At 35.9% G+C, this 26,474-nt stretch overlaps 3 protein-coding genes and 1 long non-coding RNA gene across 7 annotated transcripts; 3 read left to right on the plus strand and 1 right to left on the minus strand.

Moving 5' to 3' along the window:
* The first annotated feature begins 707 nt into the window (after positions 1-707).
* On the plus strand, positions 708-8,487 carry LOC110828436 (pancreatic lipase-related protein 2). Its single transcript, XM_087359179.1, has 9 exons — positions 708-960; positions 1,044-1,166; positions 2,441-2,739; positions 3,072-3,315; positions 3,910-4,143; positions 4,506-4,787; positions 5,897-6,011; positions 6,834-7,064; positions 8,183-8,487. Exons 1-9 carry the CDS (start codon positions 852-854, stop codon positions 8,280-8,282), a joined length of 1,737 nt encoding a protein of 578 aa, XP_087215305.1. The 5' UTR covers positions 708-851; the 3' UTR covers positions 8,283-8,487.
* LOC147872017 (uncharacterized) lies at positions 4,183-9,147 on the minus strand. The gene is made up of 2 exons (XR_015537994.1): positions 8,893-9,147; positions 4,183-4,803 (listed from the first exon to the last, which is right to left on the minus strand). It is a non-coding gene; the product is annotated as an uncharacterized LOC147872017 (long non-coding RNA).
* Positions 8,634-18,873, plus strand: Skp2 (S-phase kinase-associated protein 2). Of its 2 annotated transcripts, none has more exons than XM_022061135.2 (10): positions 8,634-8,684; positions 9,275-9,383; positions 9,636-9,843; positions 11,819-11,990; positions 12,160-12,383; positions 12,990-13,092; positions 13,483-13,663; positions 14,081-14,208; positions 15,008-15,167; positions 15,800-18,873. In XM_022061135.2, exons 1-10 carry the CDS (start codon positions 8,651-8,653, stop codon positions 15,984-15,986), a joined length of 1,506 nt encoding a protein of 501 aa, XP_021916827.2. In that variant the 5' UTR covers positions 8,634-8,650; the 3' UTR covers positions 15,987-18,873. The 2 variants fall into 2 exon arrangements, with proteins under 2 accessions (XP_021916827.2, XP_021916828.1); XM_022061136.2 differs by lacking the exon at positions 8,634-8,684 and adding an exon at positions 8,758-8,880.
* A 550-nt stretch (positions 18,874-19,423) lies between these two features.
* LOC110828415 (traB domain-containing protein) lies at positions 19,424-26,322 on the plus strand. 3 transcript variants are annotated; one of them, XM_022061138.2, is made up of 9 exons: positions 19,424-19,558; positions 19,666-19,963; positions 20,793-21,016; positions 22,210-22,324; positions 22,875-23,011; positions 23,243-23,382; positions 24,275-24,438; positions 24,774-25,100; positions 26,046-26,322. In XM_022061138.2, the coding sequence occupies exons 2-8, from the start codon at positions 19,669-19,671 to the stop codon at positions 25,061-25,063; spliced, it is 1,365 nt and encodes a 454-aa protein (XP_021916830.1). In that variant the 5' UTR covers positions 19,424-19,558; positions 19,666-19,668; the 3' UTR covers positions 25,064-25,100; positions 26,046-26,322. The 3 variants fall into 3 exon arrangements, with proteins under 3 accessions (XP_021916830.1, XP_021916831.1, XP_021916832.1); XM_022061139.2 differs by having other exon boundaries at positions 24,774-25,064; XM_022061140.2 differs by having other exon boundaries at positions 20,796-21,016.
* Positions 26,323-26,474: the final 152 nt, after the last annotated feature.

A 26,474-nucleotide genomic window follows, 5' to 3' on the forward strand; every position in this document is an offset into this window, starting at 1 on the left:
TAATTAATGTTGTTTATTGCTACAGATAAATCATATAGTTTCTCGATCTGTGATCAACAGATCACTGTCAGAACTTAATTTAATTTGTGCCAGTCTGTAAATTCAAATAATTCCAACGTAACGTCAGTAATCTGCTAATTTTAGTTGGCGTTGTGTGAATGTGTGGGCAGATATTTTCTTTGCACTTTAATGCTATTTATAATAATGTAAGTGCTTCAACAATTAGTTGTTGTTTCTCTAAATGCTTGTCTTAGAGTTTGGCGTCACTTTTAAATCGTGCATATTGCAGGGGTATCATTTAAATTTAGGTCTGTCCCTGAATTTCTGCAATAAGTTTTGTTAAATGTTTCTTTCCATGGACATTATAGAACTGAAGGACCCTGCCTCATGAAGTAGAAACTTTTCTTCTCTGTGTTACATTTTTTATTAATTACTTTCTCTGTAAGAGAACTGCAAATTTAGGAAAAATGTAACTCGACTTATGGAATCTGACGTCACATCCGTGACACGTTCCATTGTTAGGAAAATGCACGAATAAGAAGTGCCTTAAAATTACGACAGATGTCATGGACAACAGTCATTAGAATCCTCGGAGTATATAGTTGGAAGAAAATATAACTCGACTTATGGACTGTGACGTCACATGCGTGACACGTTCCATTGTTAGGAAAATGTACGAATAAGAAGTGCCTTAAACTTACGACAGATGTCATGGACAACAGTCATTAGAATCCTCGGAGTATATAGTTGGAAGAAAGTGAAAGCGGCCTAGCGTGTAGAAAAAAAAAATCTATGGCGCATTGTGCGTACACAACGTGAACCGTACAGTATTTATTTTACAGTCCCGAGTTATGGCAGATTTAATAAGTAGCGGGGTTTCATGGTTCATTATAATTCTTACTTTGACCGCATTAAAGTCTTTCAAAACTGAGGACGACTCTGTGCTTGCAGACCCAGGAGGTGATGCATTTATTTTATTGTTCGCACGAAACGCGAGTGAAAGTGATGACAAACTTATTCTTCTGTTGTTATGACATCTTCAGATGGAGCCCTTTTGACGCCTTCGAGTGGAAGAGGAGGCGGGATTCGAGGAAGGGTTGAAAGATACAATGCTAGAAGACACGAGAGGGAACAAGCCCGTCAGGCAAGAAAAGAAGTTTGCTATGGTTCGTAATCAACAATTAATTTCTAATACCGACGGCCTTGTTACGTCTTAAAGTATGTTTTGAACAGTTCTCACATCCACAATGAGTATGGATTCCCCCCCCCCCCCCCCGTGTAGTCTGGTTTCCCGACGTTTCATAGGTGCTTACTGATTTACTCAGTGAGAACCTCTGAAACGTCGGTCAGTTTTTACCAGACTACACAGCGCAACATTCCATAAGTTCAAGTATTTGTACCTTTTAATATTTTTTTTTCATTACGCAGGATAGCGAGTTTTCGTTATCTTTAAAACACTTTTTCAGAAATGACAAATTACCATAGTACACGCTTATATAAACATTGAAATATGCACAAACTATTGTTGGATTACATATTATTTAAAATTTGCTTCTGTAACAGCTCGTAGCTCGTTACTACGCTGATCTTGTACCAATCGACCATCGGGACCGTGAGTTCGAGTCCCATTTGAGGCATGGGTGTTTTGATGTCGTCGTCGTCGTTGTCGTCTCTCTCTCTCTCTCTCTCTTTTTTTTAGTGTGGTGATTGGCGTCCATTTTCCCAGTTTTCTCTTGATTGCTGTATTGCATCCTGTTTGTTATGTCAGGAGAAGTGAAAGCTATTTAAAACACAACATTTTGGTTTCCTGTAGAAAGTGAAAGGAAAGTTTAACGTTCACCTTCGTGTTTAACTGTTATTAACGCAAATATCCCATTAAGCCTCTTTCGTAATATCTTGAACAGTTTGCATGCCGGGAGTTTACTAGACGACGCATGCGTCAAGCGAGTCGAAGTGTTACGGGTTGTCCCGACTAGATGGCAGTAGCGACCGACTTGGACCTGAGTGCGCGCTTAAAAAAATAAGACTGTCTTAGAAGGGTGAATCGAACGAGAGAGTATAATAAACCTAATTTAGATATTGTGGTGGATTATGTCGATTTTGGTCTTATGGGTTGTAACGTCGTGTGTACTTCTTGGTAGATATCAACGTTTCGGAGGAACGTACTGCCTTCATCTTCAGGGCGGAATCTAGAAACCCATATCGACATATTCGCCGTGAGCGCCTCATATATCATATAGTTGAAAAGTATTTTACAGATGGCATAAGTTTAAATTCAGGATTTGCAAAAATTAATTAATTTTTTACAAAGAAAAAAATCGTTTTAGAGTCAACAACTTTGAGTGTGTTGAATTTTTTCGATGTGTTTTATACAGATTAAAAGATATTACGTAGTGGACTGCTGTATTTATTTTATACTCAAATTATTCTCTTTTCTCAGATGACGTTGGTTGTTTCACCGTGTCAAGGAAGATTTCGCCTCTTAAGAAGTTCCCCGAGACTCCCGAGAGCGTGGGCACGACGTTTCTGCTTTTTACTCGCAGAAATGGCACCATCATAAACCATTCAGCAACATTAAACATCGATGACGCTGAGATTATTTTCAGTGGTGAAGGACAACAGACCATATCAGACTCAAATTTTGACCGTCGACATCCCGTCAAAATAATCATTCATGGATATAAAGGCAGTGGTAAAGACAGGGGGGCCCTTTTTGGTGTGGATTCATTCTTAAAACTGGTAATTAACATCATTCGTAGCATAAAAACTACGTCAATTATCTCAAAAAGAGTTAAAACATACACATTTTTATATTATATATATATATATATTAAATTATTTAACGGAATACAAGGAGAAATCACGTTCGGCTCTGTGCCATCTGATTAGCTTCCGAACAACAGATTTATATTTGTAATAAGAGGACATAATGGCTAATGAGGTTTGAAAATTAATGATTTTTCATCAGAGAGACGTAATCCCTTATGCCTGTCAGTTTAATGAAAATCGCAAGTGAGTCGGATTGACGCCGCCAAATAAAGCTTTAGTCGACAGACTTTATTTGTTCCCAGGGCGACGTAAATGTAATAACAGTGGACTGGGAAGGAGGTGCTTCGGGGCCCTCGTACTCCCAGGCTGTAGCAAACACGGAGCTCGTGGGAAGGCAGACGGGCCTGCTTCTTATTGACATGTTGGCCTTAGGGGTGAGACCCTCAGATGTCCATATGGTTGGCTTCAGCCTCGGAGCTCACGTAGCAGCTTGCGCGTCGCACGTCGTACAGACCCGCTTGTCTGTGAAGGTGGGCAGGATAACTGGTGAGTTAAAAATGTTAAATTTATAATAATTTCTATAATTTGATATCTCCTTGTCAGTGACTGTGTTGTTTGAAACCCATTCTGAGTTTCAGAAGTTAAAATTTGTATTTATTCATGTCTCATTTTTCTCTCTGAATAAAAGTATTTATTCTTTACTTCAAGATTTATTTCTTCTTGAACTGTGGACAATGTTATAAATTTAATTAATGATTGTAGTTAATAATCTGCTTGCTAATGTTAAATTCGATCATCCTGTTTGTGGTAGTTTTTAATAGAAGTGTATACAATATTAGTTGTTTTCTTCTGTCACACTTAATATTATTCATTTAATAACATAACGTAATGTTTTTCATGTTCCCTTGTACACGTGTCACACCTCTAAAGTTTAGAATTTTTAAAATGGGTTCACAGACAATTAAAAAATCAAGAAACAGTAGAATTGTCCAGGTCAAATTAGAACCACCGTCATATATGCGAAGTCGAGCGGTAATAAAGTGTTTACATAAATTTAAATAATTTTACTTTTCATTTGACCCTAAAGCAGGGTTCCCCCCCTCCCCATCTTTATCCTAATTAGTGTCTTTCTTTTCGAAGGTTTGGACCCAGCATCACCTATCTTCAGATCCAATTTATTTGTAGAATCTGAGCGCAAACTTGACAAAAACGATGCAGAGTTTGTTGACATAATTCATACTGATGGAAGCCCAGTCTGGACGGACGGATTTGGGCTGCTTCAACCGCTTGGTCATGTTGATTTCTTTCCGAACGGTGGCCGAGAACAGCCGGGATGCAGTGACGGAAGAGCATCTGTTGTGGTCAGCCATTTTGGTGAGATAGCGCAGAATCAAAAGATTTAATTACAACAAAGACAAGGCAGATTAAACTTTTAATAGTTAAAACAAAGTACCAAGATGCATTGTGTGGTCTGATACAATTTTAACGACATAACAGAGGCCAGCATCGGGGCTGTCGAGGCAGTAAGCACCTCTGAAATGTCTGTCAGTTTCGGTAGGACTACGTGACACATCCCGGAATTCATCTTAATGCTTTCCACCATGAAATCTTACTCCTGTCAGAGAATTAGTTTATTAGATAGGTGATACCAGGTCTGTATCATTTATTACTTTTTAAAATAATGTACCACTTTTTTTAATGGCAACATCAGGCTTCTTTTATTTTGATTTTTACAGATGGATCTCTTGACATTGACGTAGCTTGCAGTCATGTACGAGCTTGGCGTCTGTTTGTGGAGAGCCTCAATCAGCATCCTGGCGGCTGTCAGTTTATGGCGTATCCGTGTCGTGCCGGGCTACCGAGCTTTCAGCACGGGAATTGCTATCCTTCGTTGCAGAAATGCGCAGGCGAAATCTTCCCTTTTGCGCGGTCTTGCGGAATGATGGGTATAAATGCGGAGCAAGCAAGAGGGAGAGGGACTTTGTACTTGGTCACGAGAGACTCCAGCCCTTTTTGTGGTAAGATCATCTGGAACTATTCAAACCAAATTATAATACCATGCTCTGACTAAGAAACGTAACCAGATTGACTGATGGTTTGCAAATGGAGGTCTGAGTAAAGGAATGAGGTATCAATGTTGATTTTCTTGTGGGTTTTGACACCATGTAGACCTGTACGTACATACCAACATTTTGGACGAAAGCATACTGTCACTTTATTTGGGGTTGAAGATGGACGTTACAGTTCACGAAACACTGCTCTAAGGTACAAATCATGTACTGGTATTTCATCGAGTGAAAGAGATTACTTGTGTTTGGATAAATGCAGTAATTAGATAAATAAATATACACAGATCCTTTCTATTGGGTTTTTTGCTGGAACCAATTAGATGTTTTATGGATGAAGGTACTTCTGATATCAGAATTATTTGTACCTGTTTGTACATAAGAGAACGACACTGTAGATGAACGATAAACATTTAACTTCTTCATCTTCTCTATGTTATTTCCACGCTTGCGTGTCGACATTTACGAATGAGTCTCCAACTGCCTCCATCTGTCTTCCAGTCTCATTCTATCCTCTCACATCTCTTAACTTGGTCCATTCGTCATGTACGTGGTCTAACCCAGGGTCTTCTAACACTCGTCTTTATTTCCATTAATATATTTTGTATTCTATGCATATCCATTCATTTCATTCTACTAAATAAATATAGTAATGTGCTTTTTTTTGCCAGATGTAATAATTATACAGTCGTGACTAATTTGTCAGAATCCTGTTTATAAAACGATGTGCGTGCCATCATGACGTAAGTTGGTGATCTTGTAGTAGGAGCGGTTGCTGTCAAAGATACTTTACGTTACAGAGATGTAAAGTATCTTCTGATATAGGTAGGAAATTTTAATTAAATTTAATAAAATAATTCTTTCTTAAAATATACTAACCAAATTAAATTGGTTTCTGTACTAGAGAAATTAAGGAATTTATGCGAAAGCCGAATTAAATATTTTATATTATGCACATTTTGTAAGTCGTTTCTGAGAAAAAAACTAGAACCAGTGTTGGTGGAATCACAGACGTTGTGCAGCCATTATAAATATCGCCAACTTTTCATTTTGTTCCTTAGGCGAGCAACTTCGTGCGTCCGTGATGGTATCAGAGAAGACCCACAACACTCGAGGGATTCTTCACATGGTGCTGACTCATGGAAACAGTTCTACCAACTTCAGAATACACTGCGAGTACAGACATTTATTCATTAAATACTGTCAATTTAGTGTAGTTAATCAAAAAAGTCCTTATTAATTTATTTTCTTGTATTGTATTATTTTTAATGTCATAAAGACAGGATAATGGATCCCATAACAGAGGATAATTGGAAGATGTGCAAAAAACTCCATCAGTGATAATGATCAAGTTTTAGAATTAATTGTAGTAGTGGTAGTACATTACATTACCTTCTTCTTATACTGTCTTATTCTTTATCACCAGTATTTCCAGACAGGATAAAAATCAGCGATTTCCGAACTTATCGCGAAGCAGACTTCTACCTCCAGAAACGGAATACACGAATTTGCATATAAAATTTGTCTTTTCTGCTTTGCGTCTTCTTCTTCTTCCATACAATCAGTTGACGTGGCCAGTCTTCTTTCCTCCTTCTAATGACCAATTAGGTAACAGAAATTCGAAGTTAACTCAAATGCATTAGTCGTTCGTGATAGTCAACGCATTAAACAAATCAAAACAAATTTTAGAAACTAAACATTAACTTTACTTAAAATTTTAGTACTGGCATTTCTTTGACACCAAATATAATTGGTATGCCTCAGTTACATTTTTTCTTGTCAAAACTGGATTAATTGTGCGGAAGTTGGCATTAAGGTAGGAGAGGCATTACATTGTAAATCATGTCCCTTTTCCTATGCTAATGAATTAGATCCTTGTCATTGAATTTTATTGTTACTGATGATTGTCTTTCTTGATTCTGCATATAAGAATTAATTTGAGAGCCTCTTAGTTTGAATAAATTCTGATTGGAAGTATAAAACCAGAAATGTTGTCAGATTCTTGGACGTTGTACAAGGAGGCCGCAGGATGTGGGGCTTGGCAGCCGCAGAGTATGGGACACTTGGACCTCGCATCACTCCCACTCTTCAGGTTACGCTCGGTTACCAGTCTCTTAGTTTCCAGGCTGTAACGACGATAGCACCGGATACAGAGGAAGATAATGAAACTCCCGTCTCTCCAAAAATATTTCTGGACAAAGTATCGATTGAAGATGCTTACGGAAACAGGTATAAACGCTTTCTTCAGAATTGTTTTCTGCACCACGTGTTGAAGTTGTATTGAAGTTGAAACAATTAAGATGGTTATATGTTGATCATGGTATTCTGGAATGCCATATGATCATGTACATGGTTACCAATGTTTCAGAGGAATTATCAGTTCCAAGGTCATTTGACCCTGAAGATTGGAGTGATACATTCTTGTGAAACTATGTATAACACCACATGGCGTCAAAGGCCTCTATACAGCTTTATCTGCAGTTCTCCTTAGAAGCGTTTTAATTTTTAAGTCACTTGTTTTTAGATATATTTATACTGCCGGGCCTTTCTGGGGCCAGGTAATTTTAAGTTTAATCGAACACGGCTAAGTTTTGGTAATAAGGCCATTTTGTTTTGAAGCCTACTGTCAAGGCCTTTATACAGCCTTCTGTATGGTTATTCTTGCTGTTGTTTCCTGATGGTTAATTACCATTAATCGTAGTTAATGCCCTACTTTGTGCTTATATGCACGCAAGTTCAAGTTTCTGTGATTTCATCGATGCTTGTCCGCCTTCAAATATGTATGGGCACAAATAGCCATAAAAGCTGACGCTCCTCTAAATCCACACACACTACATAGTGTCACAACCCAAAACGCCATGATTCATATGTTTTACCACCATGAGATCCTCCATATTTAATAGAAAATGTTCAATACGTCTGTGGATTTATTATTTATTTGTTGTTTATTTAATGATTCTGTCAGTTTCATAGTTTGTCTTCATTCAGGATAGTCAGTCTTCAGGCCAAGATTTGAACCCAAGACCTGCTAATCACTCAGCCAGTATGTTTGTTACATACTTTGGGTAATGACTGAGACATTCTCAAATTTTTAGGCTATTGTTATAAGAAAAGTGGAAAATTATACATAATATTCAACTTTGGAAGTTATTTTATCAATTTATAATTTTCATGAAAATTTGTGTGTTCCTGTCTCTGATCATATAAAAAATTATTTACTAAATTGATATGTTATTAAAATGTGTCATTCCTGTAATAAAATTGGTTGTCAACTATATATTTTGTAGTCAAATTCTACAAACATAGATCATACTGGATCAGATCATTTGCTGGTGTTTTATTTTCAGCTGGAATTACTGTGGTAAGGACACACTTCTTGAGGACAAGAACCTTACGTTTATTGATGAGGTCACCATCACCTTAACAATGGCTTCGTGTTCTCCATAATGCTGTTGTTTTTATTAGATATGTTCTTAAAATTGCATTATGCTATGTTTTCTGCTTGGAACAAAACTTTATTGAACATTATTTTTGTGACATGTCTTGTGAATAAATTGGTGCTGTAAATGGATCATAGAATGTAAACATGACACTTGTAACTAACACTAGTGTAATTATCTGCACAATAAATGTTTAATAGAATGAACATAAACATGTTTAATTTTAACAGTTTCTGAATGAAAAATTAATATTGTAATTAATTACAATCCCAAAGTTTCTCATGCATGCAGACAGATTCTGTATTCAGCACTGGCATTTTCCCAGGCCATCAACGTAAGTACTTTTGATGTTTGGGAATGTCCATAAGTGTGGTTATGTTTAGAGGAACATTCATCTTGTTGACTGAAGGTAAGTGATTAATTGGCAGACCTTGAAATTATTTGAAATGATTTCAGTTGTATCAAAAATACATGTAGTTTCACAGACACATAGAATCATACCAGCCCTGAAGAAGGAGCTAGCATGATTCTACAAGACTTTCGTAGAAAAGAAAGCAGCTTCATAGCAGAAAGCTATACTAAATGAAGACTAGTAAAAATTAGTGGTGAGTTCTTACTTCTGATATAGCAGATACTTGAAACTGTATGTTATTTAATGTATTCAGCCCCGTCGTAAGGAACAGTCCATTGAAGTTCCCGAATTTGTAACTTGTAATTACATATTTTGTTTCGTTTAATGCTATCATAAACAGACATTTTACTTCAATATTGTTCCGTTCCCAATGCTATCTGGATGTTAGCATTATTTATTTAACCTAATGTGAATTTATATTTAATAATGCTTTATTAAATTTAAGAGAGAAATATTTCCTGTTAACATGTAATTTGTACAATATTTTTGTATATTTTGAATAATTAAAATAATTTCCTTCGAGTTCCGATTTTCGTTTGTTTAGTAGGGATTTTATTTCATAATTTATACGAGAATTGTATTGGCAGCCCTGGTAGGTAACACGATTCCGCCAAAAATGAAACAAGGTGGGAAGAAGAAGCCGGTACAAACGACGAAGATTGAGGAAAATGGTGATAAATTATTATCGGTTGAATGGTTAGTGTTATTAATTGTTAAGCGAAAGCAATATACTTTATAAGGAGTTCATATATATTTAATTTTATAGCTATAATGATGAAAAGAACCATGTGCTGGTCAAGCTTTAGCCATGTCGAGTTTACAGATGTAAAGTTTTGCAACGTGTCGAAAATAATTTATTTTAATATACTTTAATGAGTACTATAGCTTAAATTAATATTACAGTTTAACGCCATAAGCACTATTTACGTTACTTTGCTTTTTATTTAGCAAGCCTTGCCTCAAACGTAGGAAAATATCAGACAGCGATGAAAAGGATGAAAAGTTAAATGAATCTTTGACTAACGGCAGTAATAAACGCTGGTCTGTTGTTGAAACGGACGTCGAACCTGAAATTTTGGAAGATATGGGTGTTAGCATGCTTGAAGATGAAGGAGCTTGTGATGGTCAGAAAGTATTGAAGAATTCAGTGGAACAGGTTAGTATTTTGATAGTCGTGTAAGGAGTATTATTTGCAGATACTTTTGTATGATAATGTGTTTGAAAACGGAAACGTAATGATCCGAAATTTTACTTTCAAATTCATTATCATCAAAGATTATATCTACAATATCAAAGTAGAACTATAATAATGTATGCAGTGATAACTTTGATTTTGTGCATGTGTAAATAAAACTCCAAATTTACGTTCTGTATTATATGTAAATAAAACATTGTTGAATTCCAGTACCTTCAGTCAATTCCCCTATACTGCTTCAGATGTTGTGGCATTTTTTGTGTTTGTTTTAGGAACAGACACACACATTTCCAATTCAATAATTTGAATTCTTACGAAAACTGAAAGTATACCAATTGTATGATATTTTTAAAGAGAACGTTCTTCATTCTAGCATCAAATTGTTTGCCAGTTTCTTTCTTTATAGTAAATCATAAAAGGAAATTAAAACATTGGACTTATCTGCTTCCTGTGGAACACTGCTATTAAGTGTCCTAAATTCATCACAATAAAGGTACTTATAGAAGTGTATGAGCAAAGACGGTGCAATTTATAATTTAACTATCGAGTCTTTTTTATAATGGCATGGAAACATTTTATGAATTTAAAATACTGTTTACATGAAGTGCATAAAATTAACAGATAATGGGAAGTTTCAGGTCATTCCATCCATGTTTAATTTCCAAAATAATTAATGAATTTCAGTTTGAGATTTCAATTTCTCACACTGACGAGTATGAAGATGGCTGTCTTAGGGTTGTTGTGCCCTGTAATGTGGTAAAAATTAACAGAACTTTTAGAGGCAGTAATCTCTGAAACACGAGTCAGATTGTGCCAGACTGCATGGTTCAACATCCCAGAAGACAGCCATCTTTATGTATTTCAATGTTTTTTTGGATGGAGATATTTTTAGGTGATGAACAGACGAGAAATTTAACATTTGCTAAGTGGCAGGGAATTTTATCAATACTGACCTTTGTCTTGGTTTGAGCCACATATATAACTCCATTCTTCTGACTGCATTGTAATGTTTGGGAACAGAGGAGAAAGGTCATTTAGATAAAATGAGTTTGTTCACCCCAAATGATAATGTTATATGTTTTGTTACGTACCATTGTGTACAGAGGTTGTTCATCCCTGGATATTTGTATTATCCCTTTGCCTGAATGTCTTGCAGTATGAATATTATTGTAAGAGTTCCTTTAGAAACGCAACAGATGGCAATTAGAATTAATGGAACTAATGCTTTAATATGAATATGTTCATGGAAGTCCTGTGAAGCCATTTTAATGTGTCTGGAGATCATCATTTTGTTGCCTGTAGCAGGTTGATATAATTTTCAGTTTTTGCTTTTACTCCTAAAATATTTATACTACTGTATTAGAGCAGATTATAAAGGAATTCTGGGCTCTTGAAAAACTGGAGGTTCATATAAAATTTTATTCATTTTTGTAATAATTTTTATTGTTTATGTATTTTAGCTAGTTCAGCTAATTTTTCATATGTGTACCATGAAACTTGTTTTTCTTCAGTCTGTTCATTTTTTGTTAATTATTTTTACCCCTAAACCTGACTAAATTATTGTAGGTTCTGATGTCATATTCTGTTTGTTTATATCGTGATCGCTCTTCAGTGGGGCAAGGAATAATACAATTTTTTATAATGTTATAAATATTTGCTCTCAGAAATTTGATCTCAGTTTATTATATGATATCCTATGTTGCTTAGTTCATACTTTATAGGTTCAGAGATTTTGCTGTGCACTTTATTGTTAAATACCTACAACTGACATTCTTCTGTCATAGTTACAATTCACTCACACCTAAATCAAGTGGCAAAGTTACTCGTTTGTATGTGCTGATCTTTGGTGTTTTGCGTGTTAGATGGGATAATGACAGTTTTCTGTTTGGATAACAATTTCTATTCCCGATATAATTTAAATCTTATTTTTACACAGGAGTCTGAAACGTCATCTCCAATTTGTGAATCTGTAATGGTATCAAATGACAATGAATCAAGTCCTCAACCTGTTCAACAAGACAAGTCAGTAGACCACAGAAAGAGCAATGAACTTTCTGAAGATTTTTTTCTTTATCGACGTAAGCAACCGGTGCTACCCAAAGGAGAAGGTAACGCACATGACTCTTTGGTAATGTGATGTATTTAATGTATCGTTTTGAACCAACTGAGAGGACATCGTGTAAGCTTGAAGATTTGTCTGTAATAGTGATTACTTCTGGAGAAGATTAGATTAGTTTATAATTTAATCATACCCGGTTATGTCTTCTGTTGTTTTAGATGTATTTTTAAAACTGTCGGATGAGATGGTACTTATGATATTTCGATGGTTACCAAAGAATATGCTGGTAAGATGTTCCCTAGTCTGCAAACGCTGGCAGAGAATTGCCTATGATGAAGTGCTATGGACTAGGATGGACCTAGGATCTAGGACTCTTAATTCTGGAAGTCTTGGCCATGTGTTGACAAGAGGAACCACTATCCTTCGACTGGCTCAGGCTGAAGTAAGATGTTTTCCTTAAGAACTGTGTTATTTGAAGTGTGAAACGGTAACTCTGGGGCGGTAGAATCTGAAGATTTAACACCACTGATACTAAAGCTCATCCTTGCATATGATGTAATAGCCAATGCCCATGAAGCTTGATTGCAAGTTCATTTGACGCAGAAAAAATTTAAATTAAATTCTGATGGTGGTGACTCTGGTAGCAAGAAATGCAAAGATCTGGTAGAGTCTGTGTTTTGAAAGAGTCTGGAGTCAGGCAGTTGATTTTCTGTTGCTGTGTTTGGTAGGAAACTGGCTTCAGTCACCATGAAGAATTTTTTTGTATTTAATTTAGTTTATAATGGAATTTTATAAATGTATTTCCATTGTGATTTGCAAAGAATTCTGGAATAAATTGTGTTACTTGTTGACGTAAGAAAGGATAATTCCCATCACTTTTACAGGTTATATTATGCTAGTATTAATTACAATAATAATATTTTATATACGAAGAGACTTTCATGAACTGCGTGAGAATTTCTGTAACATGAAGGTCTGCAGAAATGTTCGCTGAAACAAGTGAGAATCTTTGTTATGTGGGAAGACAATTTTTGTTTTCTTGTTGCAGATATCTGATCCTGTTTTCTTCAGTAACTGTTCAATACTAATCAAGGATGTTCCGTGTAAACTCCAGTATTTGGATCTAAGTATGGCTATCATATCTGAAGAAGGTATAAAAAAGTTGCGTCAGTTTTGAAGTTACTGGCCCTTTTTCTGTAATTACATGGTCTTCAGGGTTTGACAAATGTTTGGCTCAGTTCACCAGCCAGATCACGATTATATTTGTCAAGAGAATTTGCATCTATCTATCTGCACTGTTGCAATTTCTCTACACAAACTTGTTTAACATAACCTACAAAACATATAAGATATTTATCTTATGTATGTAATATTATTGACATTCACATTTAAGTAAAAACTCTCCGTATAGAATATCATGCATGCGTCCTCCAACTTTGCCCGTCTGCCCATTTTACGACATCATTAAGATCTATTTATTCCTGAATTCTGTTCTACGGTTTCGAATTTTATAACTAAATGTTGATATGTAATATTGTTAGGTCTTGCCGACTTGTTGAGCACCTGCAAGAATCTTCGGAAACTAAGCTTGGAGCATTGCAGGCTTAATGACAAAGCGTGTGCTGCGATTGGACAAAATTATAACTTGGACACTCTTAACATGTCTGCGTGTTATGGCATCACAGAGGCTTGCGTCAGTAATATTCTTACTGGCTGCAGGAAGTAAGTATGGTTAAATGTTGTTTCGATCAAAACAATGTTTTAATGATTTTTGAAACACACGTGCTTATTCTTATATCACGAAGATTTCTAGAGTAATATTTTTTAACATTTTTTTGTAATTAATTAAAATAATTTTAATTTCATGATCCAAAATAGCTAAGTCAGTGCAGTGACTAACTTACAGGCGGTATGGGGTTCCTTTCTCCACTGCAGCAGAGATTTTTATCTTATCAGCACTGGGGTCGGGGGGGGGGGGCTCTAGGTTGTCCATGGGAACCTCTTGTAATCTTTGATGTCAGACATGTTTAACAAAGCAGACATCTGTTTCGGTTTATTTCAAGAAATAATGCACGTGCTATGTATGTATGTTGAAATCGTTCCTGCCAATTTTTATGTTTGTGTATTCTCTTTTCTCAGATTGTCAGCTCTTAATGTAGCTTGGACTGACCTATCAGTGGCTGCTTTAAATATTCTGTGTACTAAACTGCCTCGTTCAATGCAGAGGATTAATATCAGTGGCTGCCGCAAGACTCTTACTGACAATCGTATGTATATCTTTTAAACAGGAAGCAGGCCAAGAAGAAATGTGAAATTTAAATTTAAGTTCTCGCCTATTATCTTGAATCATAATTTTTTACATCGAACGAAAACAAATTCTACACGTCAGTATTCACATGACGCAAATTTGTAGGCTTTGTTATATATTTATATAGTATTTTTCCTTTGATATATCCTGTATTCATGCCCCGATTTACAGGATGGATAAGAACTAGATTAAATATTACGAGATTTCAGATTCTTACGGCAGCGAGTGTGGCAGTCTTCTGGGTTGTTCTGCCATGTAGTCTGGTAGAAATTTACCGTGTTTCAGAGGCCTTTGCTGCCTCCATCAGGAGAATCATGATGATGATCCTAAATTAAAGATTATCGGTTGTACAGTTCATAAAATTGATTTTATAGCTTTCATTTGTCTTGTATTTCTGTTACTTCCGATGTTTTTTTTAATACTGGAAGACGACAGTTCAAATATCATGTACCAAGGATGAATATTAACACATACAAATGCATTACTTTGTAAATTTTTAAGGTTTTGTTTGAATAAATGTTCCTTTTTTTTTATTTAAAAATGGACAACTTGCTCAAGACCATTTAGTACTTGAATAAATACATTATTACGAGTTTAATGTAGTTTTTTCAGGAGTATGCTGGTAATTTTAAAGCAGCAAATAACCATTGCTGTAAAAGTACCACTGAACCCACCATTACTACTGATTTATCTTCTACTGCAGTATCAGAGAATGTAAGATGAAATTGTAAAATGCTGTTATATGTCTTTATTTGCAGATCTTCGCCAGTTAGTCGCCTCTTGTCCTGACCTGGTTGAGTTGGATCTAAGCGACTGTACAACCCTAACTGCAGAATCAATAAATATTATAACCAACTTAGATAAAATTGAGTATCTTGCACTCAGTAGATGTTACAGTATAGCTCCAGCTGCGTACTTGTAAGTACATGTAATACAGTGCACACTTATTTGTTTTAAGACTCTACTGGCACAACCTATCGGAACAGGTGCGCGCGTAGCATAACTGGCATGTATGCTTTGTTATTGCCTGTAGATTGTACGAATGCAAAATATAGTTCAAATGGATTATAACTTGAGGATTTGCACAACGTATAACAAGTTTTTCTACCATCATTTTTAGGCATATTTTTATTGCTCTTGGGTGCCTAATAATACTGCTTCATCCTTTGGGATGTACTCACGAAAGTCAGGAAGATGGGATTTTTTAAAAATTTGATAATGGGAAGTATAACTAAAATTTCTTAATATATTTTTTGGTGAAAATTGGACTACGATAACGGACGCTTTACGTGAAGACCTACGTGAATTTTTGTACTCCAAAGTGACTGGGGATTTCATTCATGAGAAATGGCCAGCCAGGGAATTTCCCCGCCATTCGCAAAGGTAATATTGTGGTGAATTGTCTGGAATTGTTACGCTATGCCTTTTTTTTTTAGTTGTGTCATGTCACCAAAAGATTACCTGTAAAGTTGTCAAAATTCTTTTAAGAGAAGATGTTGGATTGTGTTACTGCCTTCCTGGTAATAGCCATGTTTGTATTGTTATTTCAGGCTATTATCATCTGTTAACTCACTGATGTACTTGGATGTTTTCAATTTGATGAGCGAGCAATCAGTAGCAAACCTGCAAGAGAACCTTCCCGATGTGGATGTTAACAAGTTTCTATTTTCAAGTGTTGCTCGCCCTACTGTCGGCATACGAAGGACCAGTATTTGGGGTCTGCGTGTCCGAGACTAACAGACAACATGAAATGTCTAAGATACATTTTTTTAAAAAAAAAATTTGCTTCACTTGGAAACTGGGTGCTGTAAGGAAGATCGTTGTGGTGGATACTGAACGCATATTAGTCATGGAGCAGCGAAGGAATATGTGGCACACTATCATTAGTCGGCCGTGCATTTCTCTGTTACCAGATGATACTATGAATAGCCAAATATCAACTTAGCAGTGTGTCATAAAATTATTAAATATTTTAGACAATTTTGTTTAATTTATTTGTAATGTCATTAATATAACTTTAAAATTACTGAAACAAAATAATTCGCCATAGTCATGCAAGCATTAAAACGTAGGAACACCCAGATACATGCCAATTTTTGAACCCAAGTCACCGTTAACATGAGCTAATTAAGAGTCAGTGTTTTGTTTCAATAGAAGAACTTTATTTCAAATGATTTTGGATGGATATAATTAATGAAACTTGTAAATCAGAAGTTCTGGGTAAATAAATGGGGTACATGGTTATATATATTCTGCATGAGATGGGAGTACATAAGTAAAATAATCGTGTGATTTATTAAAATTGTAGTAAAATATTATTTATTTTGAATTATAATTATAAATAGGTTTAGAACCGCTTCTGGCTTTACAATTATTTTTTTTCTCAGTCTTATAGTCATTACTCAGTTGTGATTTAAATTGGACAATTATTTTTTTAAATTCCATTTTAGTCTCAGCATGTGATATAACCTCTCTTTAGTCTTCAGTCTCCTCTGCAGACCCTACTTCCTAACCTTGCTCCCTCACCATCCTACAGAAAGACGATTCTTCAGTCCTCGTGAAACTTGATTCTTAATTTTCTCTTTGTTTCACTGCCTTTCACATCCAGTTGACTCTTTCAGGTTGGCCTTTATTTTTCAGAAGTGATTTAATATTGCCTGGAATTCATAGAACGCAGTATTTTTAATAATTGCTACTTTTGAATTGCATTGGTTTTTTACTGCATCACAATTATATGTATATACAGAACTAATGTATATTTTAGGTTATGTTGCAGTAATATTTTATAGCTTCTTAAACACAATGTTCCTTTCTTTGCAATCTTCCAAAAGCGATTCACAGACCAGTAAGTTACATTTATTATTTATCTTGCTGTCTGTTTTGTATTTTACGTAAAATATCGAGAGAAAATAGCTATTTGTGTTGCGTTTACATGTATCGCTGTCTGTTCTTTGGACATTTTAATCTAGTTTCTCAGCTAAATTTGTAACATTGTATCAGTCTGTATAATCCCATTTGTATTCCTCTGCTGTACTCGTACATTTCTTATTAGATCTGTGTTTTGGAACATTAAGTTTCTTGATTTAGAACTGTTAATGTAAGTCACATGTCATGTAGATTATATAGAACATAAGTGTCCATATTGCACCATTTCAACAATGAGGTAACATGTCGGTTTATCGCTTATCAGTTCGTAAATGTTTGAAGGACAAATATAGTGGATTTACAGGTATGAAGATGTAATTGTTCAGAAAGAAACCTGACGGAATTCAGAAAATGTCGGTAAAAATCTTGTAGAAAATTTGAGTCTATTTAATAAATATACAAAGATGAACTTGCCATTGTAGGTATAGGAGAAGATAGAATAATTTAAGTGGTTTTTATTCCCTTGTTCAATTTTTTGTAAGACAGTAGAAATGAAAAGTTGCATTATACTTTTCATTTCTATAGAAATTTCATTCATTGATGGTCAGAGGGACAAACATACTGCAGTAATAATGACTCAGTGCCAAAGTTTGCAAACCTGAAGTATCGTATGAATTATTTAAACCATAAAACAGGTGTACTTGAATGAATAGGTAACCATTTATTTTTAAATATATATAGATAATAGAGTTTAAAAATAAATTGGGTTAGACTTAGAACCTATGGCGGAAACTTTCATGTATGTTTTTTTTTTACAACTCTTAAGTTTATTTCAGTTGGTTTTAAAGTTATGATTTATATTATGGAATGATTTCACAATGTAAACAAAGTGGAATAAACTTACAGATGTTGTAAATGTAATGTTCATGTAACTTTTCAATTTTGATGTAAATAGAAGTCATAAAACCCTCCTGGCTTGTGTTGGCTGTTGAATACATATCACATTGTGTATTGTGTACACAAGAAAGACTACTGGCATAATCAAGTATATAGAGATATGTTACTATTAACTTTATCGACTACAGTCACAGGGATGTGATTGAAATGTGTTCATATTTAGGGCTGTTTTCTTGTTTTTTGATTTCTTTAGCCATAAGTGTGTCAAGTGATTGCTGCATTAATGTTATGTATCATGTACTTTAATTATAAATTAATTTTTGTTTCCTATTTACTGAAATGCACGTTGTGATGCAATCAAGCTTTCTTTGGTTACAAGGAAATAAGTTTAGACATTACAGAATGTTCCAGTATCTGGCAGTCATAAGCATTTGAATATCAGTGAAGGTCATCTTTGTCCTGAACTGATTATTTATTGTTATTATTAACTTACGTAGTTGTGTTTTGAAAGTGAGTTGAATGAGCACAGACATTTGAAAGAATGTGATGTAGTTTATAGATATAAAATTCTAATTATTTTTGTGGGAAAGTGGTTCTTTAACGCTTTTCATTCTGATGGTGAAGTAGGTTGTAATGCTGAAGTTCCTTGTGTTTAAATTATAAAACTAGTAGGCATGTTCTTCACATGGCGAATGCGGATGACAAAGATGATGAATTAACATGCAGTGTCATGTAGGAAGGTTTATGTTATTTTTAGTGTCTTTAATTTTGTTTCTGTATATAATTTTGTGAATTTAGTTGTGCCTTGGTCTACCTATTAGAAACTTTCCAAATGGTTTTGTCATAAAAGTTCTGTATACAATTATTGCTTTCCCCATTCTGCCCAGCCATAATTTATTTTGCAGATCCTTAATATTACTGGAGAGTCCTTGTGAGAAAATGGAACAGATTGATTGGACCCCTACTGATTACATTACAACACTGAGAACTAAAGTTCCTGTATTTTTGAAGAAAATGTTGGTAGTGTATGTTATGAAGAATGGAAGATTACCGTAAATGATTGGAAACAGTTTTGTCCTGTTTTGAATGGTTCTTACCAAATATTTGCCTAAAAGAACTGAGGAAAACAATTACTGACATGATATAATCATTTATAATGTAGACATCTGTACGTTCCTGTTAAGTGTTGGTCGATGTTAATCAAGCCAGAATGTCCTGATACATTTTCGTAAAACTGCCCATTATCGACATAATGGAAACCCGTTCTAGAGTGGTTACATGCAGACAGAAAGGGCGAAGCTAATCGTGGCATTTTTGCACCTTTTAATTGCTGAAAACTTCAAACATCGCTTGCACATTATGCGCCAGTTCTCTACATTTGGGCGATGATAGTTATCGATACCTCGAGTTTCGATATTTTCTGTCTTCTGAAGCAAATCAACATAGCAAGGTAAAGTGTAAGAACGACATTCTACATCCGTTTAAAAGTTTATTATACGTGTCAGTAGTACAGTGCTTCCCGAAATACTGTTGTGAAAATATAACAGGTATTATTAAAACAAATAGTAAATTCACAGTTGTCTGAGGAACGCAATAGTGGGCTGCAAAAAGGTGGAGTTTAAATTAAATGAGCATATATGTCTTGTTTTTGCAGATAATGTCAAGCACTTCCAATTGCGAGAGTTCTTTGACGGATTCAGATGCATTAATTATTAGCAAAGATGATTCGATTCTTGGGTTAAATAAGAAACAAGTTATTTTAGAGAATTCTCATTTGAGCGGTGGAGAGACGAATCTTAACCTACTTGAAAAGACTGGGACCCATAGTGCTGGCGATTCTTCACTAGATTTTATAGTGAATGAACGGTCAGATATGCCGCAAAACAATTACAGCACAAAAAGGAAGCGTGCTGATAGTCCTGATAGCTGTTGTGTTAATCTAGATAACGAAGGTAAGTAACTTCATGATACCATAAGGGGAAGATTAGGTTAATGTACGGAATATTCCGAATACACAAAAGGTGAAATATTTAAGCAGTTCTTTCACTGTAGTCCTCTTAAAAATGTTTAATATATAGTTTATAAGGCATAGAACAACTTCTCAATCAGTGCTTCCACATTAAAATTATAACCTGAAATTTATTTTATAATTAATAAGCTGCACTAATCAGTTTTTTCCCCAGGAACTAACGGTTAACTTCTCTGCCTATGTTGCAACGTAAGAGTTGATAAATGATGATGAATGCATCCCTGGGTCTTAAAACATTGAGAAGCAAAAATTATATTTCAGAGATTTTCAGTCAGAATTCTTGTAGTGGGCTTTTGATACTTGATGATGAATCCTCTCTTGAAATAACACTCTTTTCTGATTAATATAATCGATTAGGTATATGCTGTATTTGTGCTAATGTGATACATAATGCAATAAAGAGCGACACTGGACTCTCTTTTCCATTACTGTCGACAAACGGCAGCAGTATCTAGATCACTTGTAGGTTTTAACCACACTGATTATGACCATAATAGATACCAGATTTACTCATACCTACAAAAACACTGGCTTCTAAGAGCCGTCTCGTGTTCAGTTTGTGATAAGGGAGAAACAGTCTCCAAAATGTTGAACACTTGTTCGACACTGACGCAGTCAATCGTTCAAGAAGACATCCTGTCATTTAGCCGCGATGAAGGCTTTAAATTGTTTTTTGCACAAGAATATTTACCTGTAAGAAATGAATTGGTAGTTCCATTCAGTTCTTGGTATACGTATCTGTTTCCTTTCAGAAGAAAGTTTTGGGTCTAGTGTTGATTCTGAAGTTGAGGATACAAGTCCCGAAGAGAAGCTAAATGAATTGCCCAAAGCTCCTGCTTCGTTAATTGCCTTTGATCCAACCATCGATATGCATCTTCCACACACGGTGTCATTGCTAACAACTCCAGATGGAGGAAAAGTTTATGTTGTTGGTACGGCTCACTTTAGCATGGAAAGCCAGGAAGATGTTGCTAAGGTAAGTTGCGTCAGATGAGATTATTAATTTTATTATTTAGTTATAAAAATTTTTGAAGATAGAAAACGTAGTGAATAATGATCGGAAGATTTACCTCGAATTAGAGGACACTTAAATAAAATCTAAACATTCAGCATTTTTAATATCAAAGTCTACTATCAGATATTATTAAGATATTTAATAGATTATAAAGAAGAAATATTGGTATAATTTGAGGTATTGTCATGGCATTTACTGGAGAGACTAAAAAAAAAACTCTGTCATGATAAGTGGTCTCCAAGTCAAGAACAACCTATTTTTATCATAATATTATCTTCCTATTTGCTGTTCGGTTACAAGTAAATTTTCTCAGGTGGTACTGCCGCTGATTTGTAATCAGAAGGCCCCCTGTGATGAATCTCAGCTGGAATACCAGCTATAGTGACATATATCATGGTTTTACTAAGTCTCTGCGCATGAATGCTAAGATGTTACGTTGAAATGACCAGAACTGTTTCTGCTGATATATCAAGGTCATCTTATCATTAAATACTTCATAACGCCGCAGTTGATACAGGTTTATTAATTATCATTTGACCCATCTACTCATCATCCTTTGTCATTCAAGTGAATACTAACCCACTTTTTTGCCCACCTGATTTCTGCAGAATCCGCCACGGTGGTCTAGCGGTTAGAACGCTAGCCTTGTAATCCTGGGGTCTCGGGTTCGATTCCCGGCGGTGCCCGAATTTATAACTTGTGTTGGGCAAGCCCGTGGTCTAGGCAACACAGAGTTTTCCTCCGTGGCATCCCAACAATTACTCCATTCACACACAGAAGAAGGCAATGGCAAACCACTTCTGTATCACCTGCCTAAAAAACATATGTGAACAGGTCCCAGTCCGAGAAAAGGATGGAAGGATCCGGTTCATAATGTCGCCAACCTCCTGTAAAGGAGACGGCGTAATAAAGAAGAAGATTTCTGCAGAACACACAAAACACGTGCATTTTTTAAATGTTTACCGTGATTTTCATTTGTTTATCGACCACAGTATTTGATTTGGGTTGTAATTTGTGTGAAATGTCATCATACCACCACTCGCCTACAAGCCAGTCAGTTAACGAAACCTTGACCTGATGATGTAACGCGAGTCAGACTTTGACAAGCTCTTCAGTTTTGTAATGTCATATATCCTGTCATTGTTTTGTTTCAGATAATCCAAGCCGTTCAGCCCCACATAGTCTTGGTTGAATTGTGTAAATCAAGAGTTAATATTCTTCAACTAGATGAGAAAACCATCTTGGAAGAAGCTAAGAATATTAATTTTGGTATAGTCTTTTGCTTTAAATAACTAATTACGTGGAGTAGAGTTCTTTTTTCTTTTAAGGAGCTGATAGTTCGACTAGCCGAGACGTTCCGTGTGTGCTATGGAACCGAAACATTCGTTGCCGAGTTTATCTTATATAAACTACTGATATTTACAAAGAAATAAATGCATCACAGGCTTTAAAGTCTAGCCAATCTGAGAAGTCAGTTTTTAACGCATTCTTTGCACAAATCGTGGGCTCGTCGTGTCTGTACATACGTCGATCCATCCGTCCGCTTGATTCAACTTGAGAACCGCTCCATGGGATTTTGATGAAATTTGATGTGGATGTTGTGTAAATATGCACGATCTCAAAATTGTACTTTAGAATATCCTACGGGTAGTAATAACAAAATGATGGGTGCTGCGATCTGGCGGCCAAAGGGGGACTGTCGAAAATGGCAGATTTAATACCTGTAAATGCATGTTGCAAAGAAGGCATCGTGGGTGTATATGTTAAGATAATTTTAAGAAGTGACTGTGTGGGTAATATTTGCTTCGTTTATAAACAGAAAAGTTGCGGTCTACCATTAGGCAGAATGGGGTTGTCCACGGTCTGATGTACATTCTTCTGCTCAGTATGTCAGCTGATCTTACCAAGCAACTGGGCATGGCTCCAGGCGGAGAGTTCCGACGAGCATTCGCCGAAGTAAGTCGTTACACGCGTTATCTGTTGAATTCTGGTGCAGAAACATTTAAGGGGAAAATAAATTTCTTTCCTTGTGTTCGTAGGATGTTTTGTCACCTGTTTGTAAAATATTTATTCCTATTTCCAACAATTTTTATGTGTTGTTTATTGAATACTTTGTTTTCGCTGATTCGTGATATCCTTAAGCCATGTTCTTTTAATGTACTTTTGCTTAAGGTAAATTTGTTTCAGGCTCGACGGGTTCCGATGTGCCTCATACATTTGGGCGACCGACCTATACACATTACTCTACAGAGGGCCTTTGCTTCGTTGTCGTGGTGGCAGACTATACGTCTTATGTGGTACCTTTTAACCTCTAAGGAACCGATCAGGTAACACTGCCGTCACTTACGAACTCTTGTCTTGCTGTAAGTGTTTTAAGATTTTTACTCATTTTAGGTGTCATTTTTGCGGAACCAATAAGGATTTAAATTTCGTAGTTTGCGGATAGAGCGTCTCATTTTATCTTGGACATCATTAGTTCAGATCTCAGGATGAGGTTCAGCAATCAAGAGAAATTTTAAATTTCAATAGATACTGGTTTAAAAAAAAGGGGAGGGGATGTACAGTCTGTCACATATTAGTAATACTGCTTGGAAAAAAATTTAAGCAAAATGAAAAGTTGCCGTTTGTTATCGGCTCTGCTGCATCACGTATTATGAATTCTGAAATTAGGAGAAATTAAAAACTAATATCATTTGCTGCTCACATTTTTATGATTGTAACGTACCGCTAAAAGAAACGTGAAATTTAAAAATTGATACGATCCGGATAATACATATTTGTGATGATTAGAATTGCTGGTTTTATTATATGTCATGTTGTCAGTTTGTGGTTGAAAATGGATTTATCCCATGTGAGATGACAAGGTCTCACAGCAGCAAGTGTGAAGATTGCTGTCTTCGGGTTGATGCACCATGTAGTCTGGCAGACATTTAGTCATGTTTCAGAGGTGTTTGTTGCCTCCGTCATCAGGGTGATGGCCTCGATGATGAAGGCAGTATTGCCTTGATGATGGAGGAACAAGCACTTCTGAAACATCTGCAAACTTCAACCAGACTGCTGCGCGGCAACCGAGAAGACAGCCATCTGGATATACCGCATATTTAAAAACAGTTTTGAATATTAATGTTCACAATTTTTCACACAATGCAATTTTTTTTACTCGCTATTTTATGCATTTACATGGTTTTGTCGCTTATCTGTAGTCTTTTTCATTTGCAGCAAGGAGGAGGTAGAACGTTGCAAACGACGGGACCTCTTAGAAGAAATGTTAAGTGAAATGGCTGGGGAGTTCCCAGCCCTCGGAACTGTGTTCGTTAATGAACGTGATGTGTTTCTAACCCACTCTCTGCAGTTGGCGGCTCAAGCGCAGCGTTGCGGTACAGGTGGGCTCCCTTACACAACTTACAAGTCCAACATTTACCATTGCAGATGGTCGTAATCATCCAGGAATATGATAGGACGTACGGCCCACTTCTTGTCCTTTATCATTCGGTTAAACGTACGTGGGTCCGCCCCATTTAATCTATATGAATTCAAGGTTTATTATTACTTGGTGTTAGTGAGTGGGACAGGGAATTTTAATGCACGGGTGATTCCTGAGGTAGTGAAAATGAAACGATGGCTAATAATAATAATTCTGCACTTACTAACGTATGAGGTTAACTAAGGAATCATTGTTCTAAATCAAAATATTCAGAAATCCATACGTTTGTTATAGATGTTGTACCTGTACGTGTGGTGGGAGTGGTTGGACTTGGCCATGTCCCAGGAATAGTAGAGCGCTGGGGTAAAGTTACTGCTGAAGACATTCCTCCAATTATGAAGGTGCCGCCTCCAACCCTCACTAGCCGGCTACTAAAACTGACGGTAAAAGCTTCCCTCGTTGGTCTGGCCGTGTGGGGCGTGTCTCGAATTCTGCCCAAATCCATGTCGAACTGCGTCGATTCAGTCCGAACGAGTGCCCACGGTTTTCTTCGCATCGGAGGTATAGGCCAAGGAAGATTTTGAGGTTCGTAGAACGTGATTTGTCGGTAAATATTTTCTGGTAAGTACTAATGCTTTAAAATAAACTGAGATTGTAAGATTTGTATATGACTTACATATCATTTGACGTACTCGTTTTACGTCAATACATTTTGACATCCATCAGAGACATTTTATTTTGTTTTAAATTCAAAGCTGTTGGTATAAAGGAAATTACGTTTGTTGGCCTAAGTCTCACTGGTAATACGAAAAGGTTAATTGGAAAATAAATGTGTTTCTTTCATGCAGAAAAAGCTCGTCACAAAGGTTTTGAGGATGACCCTCTAAAACCTTTAACTGCGTGTATGACCCGATTTAAGAGTCGGTTATTCTGAAATTTGCCCACGGAGGATATTTAAGAGTTTCGTGTTATTCTGAAACTAAACATAATTAGCCAAATTGATCTTTGCAAAGGAGACACGTCACATTTTTTTTGAGGCAAGAACTAATTTTTAAATATCGCAGTTTCCTCGATTTTAAGATGCACTTTTTTTCACATTTTAAAATTTCTGAAATCTGGATGTCTTACAATTGATTGCATCTTAAAATTGAGGAAATACAATGTTATTTAGATGAGCTTTTTGCTTCAGAGGGTTAAGCGGTCCATCCACGTATGAGTCCGGCTCGGCTCGGGTTCTATTGAGCCAAACTCGTTTGTGGGTGGGGTGTCACGAGCCGAGTCCGCTGTGCATGTGTGGTGAAATATATCCGAGCCTGGCTCACGAGTCAAGCTCGCCGAGCCAGATTCGTGCGTGGATGGGCCGCTTTAATTGGAATGAATTTGTTGGTGAATTTATTTTGTTAACTACGGATGAAAATTGATTTGGCTGTTCATGCGGATCTTTGTGTTGAGACATTGTAAGTCTGTTCACATTTACCAGTAATTAATTTGGATTTTGGAATACTGGCTAACAAATCCATCGTTTCTGTTTGGGGAATACAGTGTTGCTTTTTCTTTTCTTTTCAGTGATTGGATTTTGCGAATTAAATAAAGTTGGAATTTTTGTTCATAAGAGCAGATAAAAAAAGTTTGAACGACTCATCGTCACATTCAGAGTTGTGGGATCTGGTGGTGGTTTCATTTGACTGTGATTAATATTTGTGCTACTTTCTAATACCTAGTATTTTTTACTGAAAATCGAAGTTATTTGTGCTGCACCTTTAAACGAGGAAATACTTGTACAGCTTTGTCTTTCAGGGATGATTCATGTTAAGTATTGAAAATTATCCAGAGTTTGCTGAAATATTGAGTGATTTTTGGCGTGGCTTATTCCTGAAAGCTGAAGTTGTAAATTGAACTCCAGCCACAAAACCCGTTAACAATAAAATACATTTACAATTGTTGATACAATCTTTTGAATATTAAAAAGTATTAAAGAATCTCATACAGTTCAGG

This window comes from Zootermopsis nevadensis, unplaced genomic scaffold, assembly GCF_977971745.1.
Source record: "Zootermopsis nevadensis isolate Lab colony 2312 unplaced genomic scaffold, Znev_1.0 Znev_ptg000031l, whole genome shotgun sequence".
In the NCBI taxonomy this organism is placed as follows: domain Eukaryota; kingdom Metazoa; phylum Arthropoda; class Insecta; order Blattodea; family Termopsidae; genus Zootermopsis; species Zootermopsis nevadensis.